This window comes from Saccoglossus kowalevskii, chromosome 21 (assembly GCF_978046115.1).
Source record: "Saccoglossus kowalevskii chromosome 21, keSacKowa6.1, whole genome shotgun sequence".
Classification (NCBI taxonomy): Eukaryota; Metazoa; Hemichordata; class Enteropneusta; family Harrimaniidae; genus Saccoglossus; species Saccoglossus kowalevskii.
The window spans coordinates 22389831-22405536 of record NC_140661.1 but is presented as its reverse complement, the minus strand read 5'-3'; the positions used below and the strand labels follow the sequence as shown (position 1 = coordinate 22405536).

General features: G+C 38.5%; 1 protein-coding gene and 1 pseudogene across 1 annotated transcript; one reads left to right on the top strand and one right to left on the bottom strand.

Annotated features, from left to right (window-relative positions):
* Positions 1-1986: 1986 nt before the first annotated feature.
* Positions 1987-13255, bottom strand: LOC102807370 (uncharacterized; annotated as a pseudogene).
* LOC146729801 (uncharacterized) lies at positions 8424-9602 on the top strand. Its single transcript, XM_085495141.1, has 2 exons — positions 8424-9014; positions 9176-9602. The coding sequence occupies exons 1-2, from the start codon at positions 8424-8426 to the stop codon at positions 9536-9538; spliced, it is 954 nt and encodes a 317-aa protein (XP_085351267.1). The 3' UTR covers positions 9539-9602.
* Positions 13256-15706: the final 2451 nt, after the last annotated feature.

Genomic DNA, 15706 nt, shown 5'->3' with positions numbered 1-15706 from the left:
AATTCACAATCTCTATTCTATGTAGAGATTTTCTAAACCCAAGAATATGCGACTGCTAAGCCATACGACTGATCCAACCGTGGCAATATTTATAGTATTACTAATATTAATTTACCTGTACAATCTAACGTGAAATTACTCTAATTCGTACCAGAATCAGTGATTTCTCTAATTCATTCGTAAAAATAAATTTCATATACAACATGTACAATAATACCCGGTGACTAGTATCGCGTCACTGCGTCAGCCAGTGGAGCTAAGCAACATTGGTTTCGTTTTATTATGACATACTTCATTTTCGCATATTCGTTGTGTTTTATTCGCTAATTTTATTACAAGTTCTTAGTTTTGTGTGCATTTATGGTATATTTATATTTATTTTATTCTCAGTGATATTACGAATGCGATAGAAAGCATACCTCATTTCTACATAGTTTGTATTCAGCCAATGAGCGCTGAGCGCGGGCATTTCGATTATGTTTTCCCGAATCCCGGCGAGGTTATCAAAGCCCAGCTGCACTGTACCTATTTTGCTATTCCTATTACTGTCTTCGTCTTAATGAATAAGACGCTTCTCAATATACGCTGCTTGTCCTTATTCACCATCATCGAATCCTGCACAAACTAAACATTCTCTTTTTACATTGATGCCGATGCCAAGACATTTGCGGGTAACTTGGTGAAAACGACTTTAAAGCAGGAGGGTCGTCACCTGCGCACGCCCAGGAATTGAGTCCCAAGCGATGATAACAACACACGCTAAAAGCGCAAAGGCTCATACTAGTAGGTACACGCTTGTTTGTAAACAATGACACGATATGGCCATCTGACGCATGCGCAGGCGACGACTCCCCCGCTTTAACGCAGCTCAAGAAGGCGATCGCTACCACACATAATTCCTTCCGGTAACACGCGCACGACGACTTATTTGGCGGCATCACACGAATTGCATGAACTATTGTCATCGCCTGAAGTCCAATAATTTTTTCGCCGAAAATAAAATGACGTTGACATTCATCCCCCAAACGGGCAAGGAGGGGTAGGGGTTTGGAATGCATAATCGGCATGACGAAAATTGAACTCAAAAAAGCTCTTGGTAAAACCCCACTTTTGATCAATTCCGTACAATATACTAGTATTCTAATTTACGACCGACCTTTTACCTATGCATCGCCGTCAAACAACGACTCCTTCGCATTTCATTTCGGGACCTCTGTCAACTACACTTGCAAACTCGCCAATCGATGACGATGAACTCGACAAATCAATTTGAGGAAATCACTACAAAATGTACAGTCGGAATCAATTGTTAACGGCCCTTATAAAAATGAAATTTGAAGGCACTGGTCGATGGAACATTTCTGAGAGAAAACATTCTTTCACAGATGATGAAAGTAAACACCATTAAGGTTGGTGGCGTAGTAATCGATGACACCAAGCGCTAATTCAAATGGAACATCGCTGAAGTCATCAAATTAATTAATGGCCCAGATGGGATGGTACGAGCAGCAGATACCGCTACAGGTACAACAAACCGTCCGGTTCAAAAATTATACCCGATGGAGGTATTTACCGATGATACCCAGAGTTTCAACCAATCAGGAACTAATCAATCGGACTTACCGATTGTAACTAATTCCCCGCCTACAAGTCCGCCAATGAAATGGTTTTTACCTGAATTCAGTGTGTTAGCCAGGTATTTGTCAAACCTGACAATTCGACAGACTACTAATTTATGTCTGGCAAAATGTCATTATCGTTTTTTTTTACATTCCCGACTCAGTTGTAGTCATCAGAGTAGAGTAATGATTTTCATGTCGTACTGTAATGGTTCAATACAATACTAAGATTTGTCCTAATTTTTTAAAACAATATTGTATGCAGGAATACTGCTGTTTAGTATAATAATTTTGAGATTCTGATTCTTGATTGTCTGCAATTCAGTACATTTATTGGATAGGTATTTCGATTGAGAAAAAGATATCTTCAACGAAACTGAAACCGCAATCGTGTCTCTGCCTGTCCTGGTGTATCACGTTTATCCTGATCCTGCGCCAAAAAAGAAAAGAAAAAAAAAATAACAAAACTAGGCATGAACAATTCTTTTTCTATTTGGCAACACATTTGGCAAACAATTGTGTGTACGGTGACGGACATAACAATTGTTCAGGGTTGAACTACCCTATAGCCGATATGACGAAACGTAGACTGAGACGCGGCTCCTGAACACATTGACTCTTATGCGAGATTGCACGAGATTGCACGAGATTTTCAAATGCATTATGCCAAATGCAGTTAAGGCGTCCAAGATACGATACATAAAATAAAGTTAATAACGGGAAGTAAAACCAAAAATATATTCCTAAATAAACAAGAATAACAATAAAAATGTGAAAAATAACACTATTTTAGGATATTAGTTTAGTTATATACAAGACTAGCAGCATATATAAAGGTTTTTATGTTCTGCACGAGTTACATGGTCTCACCGTTGGGCCACCTGGTGCCCATACTTCAACTTCACAGAGGCTTAGTCGTTGTGTCTTGTCAGCGAGCTGGACGCTGACGTAACGTCCGGTGAGGGGAGTACCACATCCGCATACAATTTCAATCGTCTCTTGCACGACGACGTCTTCATCGATACGGAAACCGCAGAGGGCGTTGTCGTCGATGTTACTACTGTCGCCGACACGTACTTCGGCGTTCAGGAGTTTATCGGCTTTTTAATGTAATAAAACAGAAAACAAACTAACATACATATATTCAAGTGCGATTGCAAAAGTAAAGACAGACAGTATAAATTTACAGAAACTGAAACAGAGAATAAACCATTGCCCAACGATTGAGTAACTATTAAATGGCCAGATTCACTCATAAAATCACAAACATACATTGAATCTTCCGTTGAGTCATATTTGAGTTAATACCAGCATTATATACTTACAACAACAATCCATTCTATTGGTGATTGTAACCACATATACATCAAGAGATTCCCCGAGGTCAACTTTCCACCATGGCTCTTCTTCAAGTTCAGTCCTTGTACACGATCTCCCACGGAAATCACTATCTTTATTTCCGTCTACTGCCCTGGTAGAAATGGAATTTCCTTGAGTTGTGCTCTGAGTTACGGCAGTCGTGGCAACGTTTATCAATCCAAATGGAAGTAAACACTCTACAAAATAAAAATAACTCAAATAATTTTGATTGTAGACATATTTCGCATTGTATAGTGCATCACTTATTAGCTTGTACGCGTATTTCACGAAGACATAGTTATTGTGATTTTGAAATCAATACTGCTTGTTGTCGAATATGAAGGTATTGTAAGAATACCCCTTCCCTAAAATATTTAGTTCATGGCAAACATATTTAATATTATTATAAAAAGTGAATATTTATTATAACAATACATGCTGGATGAACTACAGCATTATGCATATAAGCTGTCACCACGAGGTAAACAACAACATGTTTTTAAAAAGTATTGACGTGCAAACAAGAGAGCTTCTTAGAACACCTCCCAAAGAAATATAACACAGATGATACCAAGTAAAAAAGTATATAGATAATTATGCCAATCCCTTGCAATATGACAACATAACGCTATGAAAGACTAAACTTGCGATAATAGAGACTGTTTATTTGACATGGATTACCAACGAAACCGAGACAGTGCAAGATTAAACACACAGGGTTGGTACATCCAACTATGTGGAAGCGAGAAACAAATACATCGACAAACAATGATATTCATATAACTTATGGTTTGACATTTGGCGAACCCACAAACGTGTTATTGGTGTTGATAACACTAGCTAGTATTCACATACAGCTGATGGTCAATAACTTGAAGGAACCCTACCTTTGTCAGTTGGAGATTCCGTTGCAGCATCTGTGACAACAGATCCTGGCGTATCTGTCACCTTGGTTCCTGGAGACTCAGTCGCATCAATGACACCGTCGGTATCATCCGACCACACTTCAACTTCACAAAGTGACAACTGAGTTGTCTTGCAGCGTGACTGTACACTTACATATCGGCCAGTCAATGGACCATTCTCGCATTGTATTTTGATGGTTTTCTGTGATGCTACAGCAGAAGTGACCACACTACACAAAGCATTTAAACGGAAATTCTTCTTGTTTCCAATACGCACCTCTGCGCCTATAAGACGTGACTCTACAAGAAAAATAAAACAAAGTCAAGTTTATATAATTGCTGCCGACTTTATCGTTGGTGTGAACTACTTGCGCAGTGACACACAGCACAAACAACGACGCATTTTCATTCGAGCTGAACAATTCATCGCAATCAGAACAAGACAAAAATTCAATTTGTTAGTCAAAAAACAAAGAATGAATCGACAAAGAACTAATCAACCGCTACATGTTAAAAAGTTATTATACTCGTGTTTAATTTCTGAAAAAAGATAATTACCATAGTAGTGACTAGATAATCCTACACTCGATAGAGCACTGGGCAATGGGGTATAGTATCTGGCCCGAACGTCGTGATTATTGAGCATGCACCTTTAAATGGTAGTGGTCGTCGCATAGCGCGTGTTTGAATATTATGCAAACAAACATTGTATTTTACACGCGTTGTATACGTCGCTGTGAGACCCATATCGAAGCGAACACGGCGCGAAGATCGCCGCTTTTTAATATTGCGCCATATAATCTGATTTATCTAGATATCTACTTACGGCAACAGTCTCCTCTGTTTGTCAATGTGATATAATTAACCGTGCGTGGTTTGACGAGGTCAGTTTTCCACCATGGTTCATATTCCCTAGAAGTCAAAGAGCAAGAGCGATGACAGAATTCAGCATCGGTATCACCATCTACCGCGTCTTTGGCTTTGGAATGCCATTGCGAGGAACTCTGTTCTGCACACTTACCAAATGCTACATTGGTTAATCCATGTGGAATGCGTACCTCTATAAATTGGACAGAAAATTCATTATTATACAAAACAATTTTGCCAGATGATTTGCAATAAAAGTTCCCACCTACAATATAATAACATTGATCAGTGGTATTTTCAATCCGCCATTTCATATGTTATTATAAGTTGTAAGATATGTAAAGTTGAAGAGCTGGTTTTTATCACATACTACGAACAGGGTAATCTTACCATCACCAATGACGCTGACGCTATTTTCTACATCTGGACACGGAAGTTCAGTTTCCGTTTCTGGACACGGTGGTTTTGTCGTGGTTTCTGGGATTGCTGCCGTTGTCCTTTCGGTTGTCGCTCCTTTTGCAGTTGTAGGAACTCCACGTGTTAGTGATTTCATCGTTGTTGGAATGCCTTGAGTTGTTGGTTTTACAGTTACTCGTTTAAGAGTTGTTTGAGCAGTCGTGACATCGGCCAGCGTGGATGGGATAATCGTGGTCTGTTCCCCGATTGGCCTAGGTTCTTTAGGTTCTAATATCAGAATAAAACCATTAAGAATGAATGTATTTACAATCATCTATGTCACTAGGTGTAGCGTAACAATGGTTACAAAAAAGAACTACAAATTACATGTACTCAATTGTACTTCAGTAATAATCCACAGTAGGGCACTTACCGCATGTAAATGGCACTGCTTTTATGTTAATTAAATCTGGATAATCTAGTTCATGCAAGGAAATGACGTTGCCACAGTCAGGGTCGCATGCTCTTGTGGCTTTCTACAAATTAATAACATACATTAACACTTTTAATGAATGCAACACATAATTCAGTTACTTAATATGTCAGGGAATAACTTGTACGATGAATTATGCTAGTTGTTTTTAACATTTTTTGTGTCTTGGCAATTGATAAGCAATTGAATAAAAGTACTAAACGTAGTAGGACCGAATATGAACAACGACATTTCAAACCAGAGATGCAGTAAGGGTGCATAACAATCATTTTAGGAGACGTTTTTGTTCAGGCGCCGACACAAAAATATATTAGTGATTAACTTCAAGGGGTGTGGAATATTCGTGACGTCAGTGTTGAGATTGTAAGCAAGAAAAGTGGTACCAATATAGAAACTTGTTAGAATAAATACCTTTATCTGCCTGTACGAAAGCGTGTAGTCCCACATGTTGAAGTACCGTAGTCTTCCATAAAACGCATCCAATTTGCTAAATCCGCCATCTTGTACTGTCTGTTTTTGACCAATCAGTAACGACCCACCCTCTCTGACTGTCGTTCCTGTAGCCAATCCGTAACCTGTGTACAATTCCGTTTTCTTATCATAGATCGAAAACTCGCCACCTTCTGACTTCCACAGTAAGCATATAAAGTGGGAGGTCTGGTTGTTCAGATCGATACCAGTGAATTCACTTTTCTGGTTGTTGACAGTTACAACAAGATTGTTGACGTTTTCAATAACTATGCTACCTTCGCTGTCACCATCAACGAAATAACTGACTGCCGTGTTGGAATAATTAGCATAATGGCCATCTAATCGCATCCAGTAGCATATGGAGAATTCAGTGAGTTCTGGTATATGTTTGGGCATGGTGGCCAGACTAAAATCTCCTGTATTGTTGAACTTCCATAGGTACTGGTCGAATACCCCTGGGGCACATGGGTCAACGGCGGCTGAAATGACAAAACATCAATACAAGAATGTCAAAACATTTCCAAAGCTAGAATATCAACTATAAAGACGTCCCGAAAGAATGGAAGAACATATTCTTTATGATTCTATTATGAGTAAGTGCATTAGTATATCGGAAATGACAAAACAATGAGGTCATCAGAAAATGTTTGCGAGAAGCAAGCGTTCAAAATATTCGAAAATTTCTCAAATTTGGTGAAATTATTTATTCATATCTCGAATATGTGCACGGTGTCATATAATGAAAATATTATATATTATTATTGATATACATCCTAATATTTAAAACAAGTACATTTAATTTATTTTGTTCCCAGTACGATAATATGTGTTCATTACATACAATTGGAAGTTCTCTCCCATTATGTTTTTTCATATAGACGGAGTAACATGTAGTGTAAATTCGACACGAACTGCCTTAGCTAATATGTAATCTCGCAAAATAACTATCTGTGATTAATATACATAAACTCCTTCTTTAGGGTTGAAATTGGCAGTAACTTATATTTTCAAACATCCATTTTACAGTTATTTTGTTGGCATTTCTAAACGGATTTAATACAATTGTTGAACCACACAGATATGACATTTCTCCGCCACGAAAAAAGGTCTCATTAATTATAAGTCATGTATACCAATGCATCGTTGACGTGGATACATTATGACAATGCCTGTAATAACTCTTTATTTCACAATTTACTTCATACATGCACTCGCCTATGACCTGGACTTAGATGTAGTTAACTAGACTCTATATTGTAATCATATGGGCACTAAATTGTTTACCCTTGTTTCTGCGTACATAACACTGTTTATGGAAATAATCACTGTAGACTTACGTGATCTTATGTAGATTATAAACGCATAGATTTTGCAACTAAGTCAAAAATTGGGTGTTCATACTTACGATACACAACCAAAGCTTAAATGCAAACCATAATCGTATTTTAAATGCGCGGCACCAAATTTTACAAAGAACAGAGTGGTCAATATGTATAGTTAATCGCACGAGTTGGAGTTTTATAGTTGTAAACGCACGACAACGAGTTGCGATTAACGGCTTATACCACTCATCCCCATGCATAAAACGATTAAATTGCAAGAGATGTTTAGTGACTGTTTCGGTTGTGCGTGAGATTGTGCCACTTCAAATTTGCATGAGAATGCTCTTTGAGATTCATCTGCGTTCATTGAATACGATTGGATGTTAAGTGATATGACCAATAAGCCTTATTTGCTGAATGGTCTTTTCAAATAAACTTCACTCATTGGTCAATATTTTGAATACATTTGAATTTACCACGTGTCAAAGCCATGGTCTTGTCATTTCGAATGCAGGCAGCGCTCAGTGATGGTCGAATACAGTGACATCTCCGATTCGGAGTACAACGATGACATTGAGAGATTTTGCTCTCAATACGACGAAAAAGAAGATTTTAAGTTAACAAAACAACAAGAACGTCAACGTTTGGGTTTACCTGTAGACAATGAACAGATAGCTGCCATTCAGAATTCGCGAGTGCCAAAAAACACGCGTAGATGTACTAACTGGGGAGTGTCTGTGTGGGATGAATGGGGCCGAGCCAGAAATGAACGAGTCGAGAAGCACGGGGTAAGCAGTAGTGACGTGTTCACATTTCTTCCCAGATTATGCAGCGAACTTGGTGTACGTGAACTTTCATTTTGGTTGTGTCGCTTTGTTGTCGAGGCTCGTCGACAAGACGGAACAGAATATCCATCTAATAGCCTGCGTGTGCTTTGTAGCGCAATTCAGAGATATTACGTGACGAATGCAAAAGAGTTGACTTGTGCTTTATGGATACACATGCTCGGGAATTTATGGAATTCCATCACACCCTGGATGGTGTAATGAAGAGTATAGACAGACGGGGAATAGGTCTTATTAAACGTCAAGCTGAACCATACACAGATGATGATGAAAACAAATTGTGGGATAAGGTTTTTTCCATAGAGTCTGCTACAAATTTGAGTTATGCGGTCTACTTTTATGTGTGTAAAGTGTTCGCTCTCCGAGCAGTCGACGAACATAGTAACCTTACAGCCGAACAGTTCGTACAAGGATCAGACAATCAAGCTGACTATATTGAATTTAATGGTAGACCGTGTAAAAATAATCAAGGAGGACTGTATTACTCGCGGAAAATCCCGTATAAAAATGTGCGCCAATACGGCGATCCTTCCAACACGCGATGTGTTGTTCAGTTATTGAAACGTTATTTGCAATGTATTCCACCGAAAGGTCCCTTCTACCGACGTCCACTGACGTCCAGCGGAGGGCTCAAATTTTCTAAACAGAAGATTGGAGTAAATACTTTACGACAATATCCAAAAAGAATGTGTGATCTGGCTGGAATAGATGGGTATCATACTGGACACTCGGGTAAGGTAAGTGATTCTGGGGTGGGTGGGATCTTGGGATGGGTTCAAATGTGTTTGAATTTCGCCGATTGAAAACAAATATTGTACATTGTGAAAACGCATTTCAAACGCGATGCAAATAAATGTCGGTATATTTACTTCTCAAATCATTCTTTTCATACTTTTAGGTTACTGCGGCGACTTCGTTGTATGAAAAAGGCTTTGATGAGCAACTAATCAAAGAACGCACTGGTCACAGATCGGATGATGGGTTGAGAACATATAAACGAACAAGTAACTCTCTTCAGAAAATCGTATCTGATGCTCTCCAACCTCCACTACCGAAAGCAAGTACTTCAGCCATCGTAATTGACGATTCCGATTCCGTACACAAGCCTAAGGTTGAAAGATATGAACAGCCACCGCCTGAACCAGTGACTGCAACATCACATGCAGAATTCAGAGAAATGTGTCGTTCAAATGATTGTTGTTCTAAACAAATTAAAATTAAGATTCAGGACGGAAACAAATGTGTCAATATTGAATTGTAGTGTTGTAGTACTTTTTTTCCCATAGAAAGTATAATTAAATTAGTGCGATTTGCACCCTCATTGTGATTTGTGTGATTAAATGCATATACTTTGTTTAATTTGTAATGCAAATTGTAAACGGTAACGCTTTGAATGCGTTTGCATTCGCACCCTGTTTGCAAGAATAAATCGTTGGCGAGAACAATGATGCACGTGAACAAAAGTGGTATAAATCCTATTATATTTACACACTGTCACCAATCAAGTGGCATAGGTACGATTGACTGTACGATTGACCTACTGATAGATTGACCTACTGATAGATGTCATTAAAACAGCGCATTGTTGACATCCGCGAACAGTAACCATAGAGATGTCATGTACCTTGGATGATACAACTACTGTACCTAAGTAATATAAATCGACTTACGACATGACTCTGGTATAACTGCTGGTGAAGTCGTCACGTCTGTCAAGTGACTTGACTTGAAATATGGCCACCATACAGAATCGCCACAAATAGTGTTACAAGATTTATCAAATAACTCCTAAGAAAAAAACACCATGGATAATGTGGTTAGAACAAAGTTTCGCACTCGTATTGCTATTTCAGCAACGTCGGTGTGTGATGGTATATCATATGTCGAATTGGCTTCAATCAAATGCGTAAGTTCTTGTACAGAAAATACACTCGGTAGCCTGTCACCTACCATCGTCACGTAGAACACACTTTCATTTGTTTGATAGTGGCTGGACAATCAACTCGCGAGTTCGTATATTTAGATGTTACTTAATTGATTATGTAGTCATGGTTTGATTCTATCCGTCGCAGATGAACCAACTTTGTGAGTATAAAAGCAGATTTTGTCAATGTGCTAAAAAAGTTTTAGTGTAAAATGAATCACTCCTCAATTGTCTTTGTTACTAGAGAGCTGGTCTGAATATTGTAACCCCATACATGTACTTACTAGAACATTTCAATAGCTTCAATTGACCTAATTCGTGATATTGTCGATAGCGAGAGAACCGCGCGTCTTGCGTCTCATTTTCTCCTGCCGTCGCTTCGACTGTTCCAACTGCCATTGTTATACATAGATCATGGCAGCAGTGGAGGCGATCGGCGAGGAATTTAAAGAATGAAACACTATTTGAAGGACAAAACACAGTCGAGCGGTTCTCTCGCTCCGTGAATTCTCGGCGGACATTTGCGTCAGAAATGAGTTGATCTATGGTTCGTTATTAGACCCCAACTAATCCGATTGATTATGACGTTACGGTATTCCATTGGTCTAGCTGAGGTTCATGAAACATTACTTACTTGGATTTCGTTGCTCTTTTTCTTCTCTGTCCACATATTGAAATCAGTGACCTCTCCGACAAACGATGACTGTTCTACAAATCCACCCCCGACTGTACTCTGTTTCTGTCCAATTATAAGGCTACCGCCCCCATGTATGACATTCCCGGCTGACAGTAACCTACCAGAATATGCTTTAGCATCTTTAAAATACTGATGAGCGCCACCACGAGATTCTCAAGACACGCATACGTGGTGCCAATCAGCGCCCAGTAAATTATGACGAGAGTTTTTTCCTTGTTCGTTACGTATCCACATCTGTAGGGAATTGATTCGTTCCACCACGATGCTTCCCTCAGTGTCCCCGTCAGTGAAGTAACTGAGGATTGTTGCGTCTGTGTGAGCAGGGTCAGTGACTTTCATCCACCAGCACATTGTAAACGCTGTCAGATCTGGAATGGTTTTGTCCAATCTGACATGACTTGTAGGGTCTGAGAAGACCCACGACTTATCCTTGAACTCTGCGTCATGGCATCGCCTTTGGACGTCAAGAGCTACAAGAAATGCAATCATGATAGCGTAATTAATTAATTATATCGTGAATGAATGATTGAACGAACGAATGAACGAATGAATGAATGAATGAATGAATGAATGAATGAATGAATGAATTTACTTACTTCTTAATATATCCGAATTTGATGTTGGTACATTATGTAAATTATGTAAAGTCAGCGCTGACCACCAGAATACATCACCACAACCTCTGTTAAGACTGTCCATAGCAAGCGCCTACGATGAAGGAGAAAACCGGTAAATGAGTATAAAATGTATCCAGAGTTATGGGTAATGAGGGGGAGACCAGGATTGTCATGGCACGGTGGGATAGTGTACAAATCCTCTGCAGTCGCTGGCTTGTTGTATATATCTGGTAGCGTTGCTTATGTGTGGGCTTCGAATAAGAAGACAACGTTCAACACCATCTATGTGGTGAAGCCCATTGACGGCGCTGAACGTGACAATGCATGTAACGTAACTCACTGTGATGACGCATGCGTTGTGGATTACGGAAAAAGATCCTGGGGCAAGCGCACTGCATACACAATATGCTATTAACCTTTAACAAGTTTATGACGTAGACATATCTCATGAATATTATTTGAAACTGAAATTGTTAATAGAAAACATTTAGTATGAAACGCCGGAATCATGTATATTCGGTCTATTGTGGTTATTTGAAGACTGTAAACGCTTTCTATCATGCTAAACTGATCACCAAATTACAATCAATCTAAATGAGCTACGGCAAGCCGCAATAGGTCTCGATTGTATACAGCGCCACCAGTGGCTGTTCCCGGCTCCATGCCTCTAGTATGTGCAAGGATACACCGCGATTTCGTCGCATGATACCACGCCCAAATATATCTGACTTCTGACCAACTCTTCCTTTCAATGCCAAATTTTCCGTATCTGATTTCAAACCTAACATTCAAATCTGTTTCTTGCCTAACTTACCAGGTCTGTGTCATGCCTAACTTTGCATATTATCATTTCCTCTAACAATATTCTTGTCTTGTATTTAACTTTTCATATCTGATATCCTTTCTGACTTTCCTTGTCCGGTACCTCGCCTAACGTTTCATATCTAACACTACCTATCTGCTATAATCGCACCTAAATTTCTATGTGTAGTATATCGCTCTTACCTCCACTCCTATCGCATTTACATTTACTACAGTAACCAGGTCTTACCTCCACCTGTTCGTGGGATAAAGCTTTACTAAATACATTCACAGCAGCGAGCTGGCCATGATAGGCAGTATTCGTCGTGAATCCACCACCACGCCGTGTTTGCTTTTGGCCAAGGACCAATACACCATCACCAGCCAATGTCTGTTCAGCAGCCAATCCATTGAAACCATACCGCTCATTACCATCTTTGTACACCTAAAACAAGGAATGAATGGCAATGTCAATGTACCATAATTGACTAATCTATTCTCGTGTTATTTAAATATACCATATCGGGAGAACATGTTTGAATATTGACCTACCGAATAGTCACCATCCTCGGACTTCCATATGGCGCACACTTGGTGCCACAGACCGTAGTTGGCTGCAATCTCGGTGTAGTTGCCATCCTGGCCGTTTATAGCCGTACGAATGTTTCCTGGGTTCTCAACCTCAAACGTGTCATCATCGGAAGCGAAATAACTAACCATAGTGCCAACGTTACTGTCATCTTCGGTTTTCATCCAGAAACAAACTGTAAATTCCGTGGTATCGGCAAAGCTGGTTTGCATCTTAGCATAGTTCGATGTGTCGAAACTAAGCGTTTTGTTTTCCAGAGGTCCCCCGATACACTCTTCGCCATAGTGTGGTAAACTGTTATAATATTCTGTAGATGAAATTTTTTTTAGATTTATCTTTAACAATGTCATTATTAGATTATGGATATGCTGTGATACCAGTTAAACTTTTTTAAATGAAATAATATTTGTTAATGTTGACGTAGCACAATTGCGACATGGAAATGCAATAAGGCTGTGGACAAAACACACAGCGCCGCTCACAATGATTATACGCCACAATATCGTGCTCAAATCATCTAATTGATGATGTCACAACATCGTATACAAGATATACAATAGTTCGTATAGTTAATTCCATGTACGTGTTAAACGTGCTTCCAATTTACGGCTATGGTGTACCTGTATGTGGACATTAAAACTATATTGAATATATTTAATGTACTCGATAGTGAAAGGCTATTTACCTTCACATTATTTAGAACTTCGTTAGCCACATAAGCCGCCCCAACACACACTACTATGCAAAAGTTACGCCCGTTCAAAGTTTACTTAAAGTGTTAAAACTTGAAATCCAACGTAATCATAATGGCGTACACCAAGTTTTCATTGCTACTAAAGCTGTGATACTATATAGGAATTTGAATTTCTGGCCAAATAGCTGAAAAAACAGCTATGTGTCAACAAGGTTTCATCGAACCATATGGTGTATTTCAATCCCAAATTTGAATCGAATCAAAACGAATAAATAAATATTTGATTGTATTTGACCTAGGTGCCGCGTTACGTTAAAAATTACATTTTCAGAAAAAAATGATTACTACTCAATCATTTTGATTTAATGTAAAAAAGAAAATATTATTATTTTCCTTTTTTAGAGGTGGAATCCTACTCATTATAAAATATCCAGCATTATCAATAAATCATTTTTAGAGAAGATGACATTTTCGTTACGACATTCGAATAATGAACTCGGCTACAACTACATCATTTGTTACTACCTAAAATATACCGGGAAACTAACATATGATTTGGAACATAATCTAATACAATTAAAGAACTTCAATAATTTGTAGCACTGTGACATTTATAATGGTAAAGTACCACTATAAAGATAATGCTCCATAACGCACCCATCTTTACACAGCTTATGTAATTGTTAAAGCTAATACTAGGATTTGGATAAAATTAATACAACAGGATTAATAACTAAAAGACACGGCTACTGAAGCGCAGGAGTAACTAAGTATATCTCATACAGACACATGAAAAGGGTGTAACGTGCCACCAGTTTATCTACACACCCCAAATGCCAAAATACGAAAAAAAAAAAGTTATTTTCAATGCCAGACGCTGATGTCGGAAAATTCTTACAATGAGTGCATTCCTTCCGAGCTAAAATTGAACAAAATGTTGACTTACCGACCCTGGTTGTTGATGACAACGCTACGAGTGTGGCAAAAATTGCCAACAAACAGACAGAGTAGTCCATGGCTTACCGAGGTGTATATGCTACCACTGTATGATGCGTTAGTCAGCCATATATAACACAGTTGTAGGTGGCTTTTCCAGGAAGTAAACCCACCCCGATACAGACTCACAATCTAATGACTATGTTTTACGGCAGTTGCGCTATGCTAGTGGCTTTCCCCAGGGGTGGGATTATTAGTACATGTATCAGCCAAATACTAACACGCCGATGACAATGAGAGTTAATTAGTTGAAATTATCCGATATGTTTAGATGCAAACCGTAAGAGAAATATTTCCATTGTAAATTAACAGATGTTCTCACTACATATTAGGATGCATGATTATGTTGTTATTATGTAATAGTTTATATTTTAAAAATAAATCGATTGAAAATACGCATCAGAATATTCAGAAACAATTTTATGGATATTCGTGCGATAATCGTTAGAATAATATATTCAATTATTTGTTGTTTTTGTGACAGAACTGTCATCAACATACATCATTATTAGTTTACAAGTTACTTTTGACGCAAGTTTGTTTATAATATAATAAGTATCGATATCTGTTGATCAATAATATAATTTTAACAAAGATTATATCTATATATGCATGAAATACATCGGTTACTATGAAGAGCGATAGTTTTAAGAGATAAGGTCCAATAATAACTTTTGAAGGATGGCGATAGATTGTCTAACTAGGTAATTCTGCAATGTTGGGAACGCACCAAAGAAGCAAAGTCGCTATTTAGCGTACATTGCGGCCAGATAAAAACTGGCACTCAATTTTGCACATGGGTGACACAACGATCTCTGTCGGTTAATATAGGTGCAAAATCACTGGAAAATGTCAGTAAATGCTTCTGTAACAATAACATTAAAAAAGTCAAGTGTAACCCGAGTTGTGCTCTGCGATGAAACGTAACGTTACAGTTTGCGTACATTTATCACTGTGACACGAACATAGTGAATTATAACATCATCTCCTTGTCAAACCCCTACACAGAAATAGAGACTAGAATTATGGGTGACTACCAAGTAACTGCAAGTTTCAAACTGGGGGAGGAGGTTCTTTTATGCTATTTTATTAATGATTTAGTGGGGTGGAT

Excerpts from the sequence above, each read along its gene's own strand:
- LOC146729801 (XM_085495141.1), top strand. The coding sequence starts at position 8,424 with ATGGATACACATGCTCGGGAATTTATGGAATTCCATCACACCCTGGAT. Across the intron at positions 9,015-9,175 it reads ATACTGGACACTCGGGTAAG|GTTACTGCGGCGACTTCGTT; the intron begins GTAAGTGATTCT and ends TCATACTTTTAG.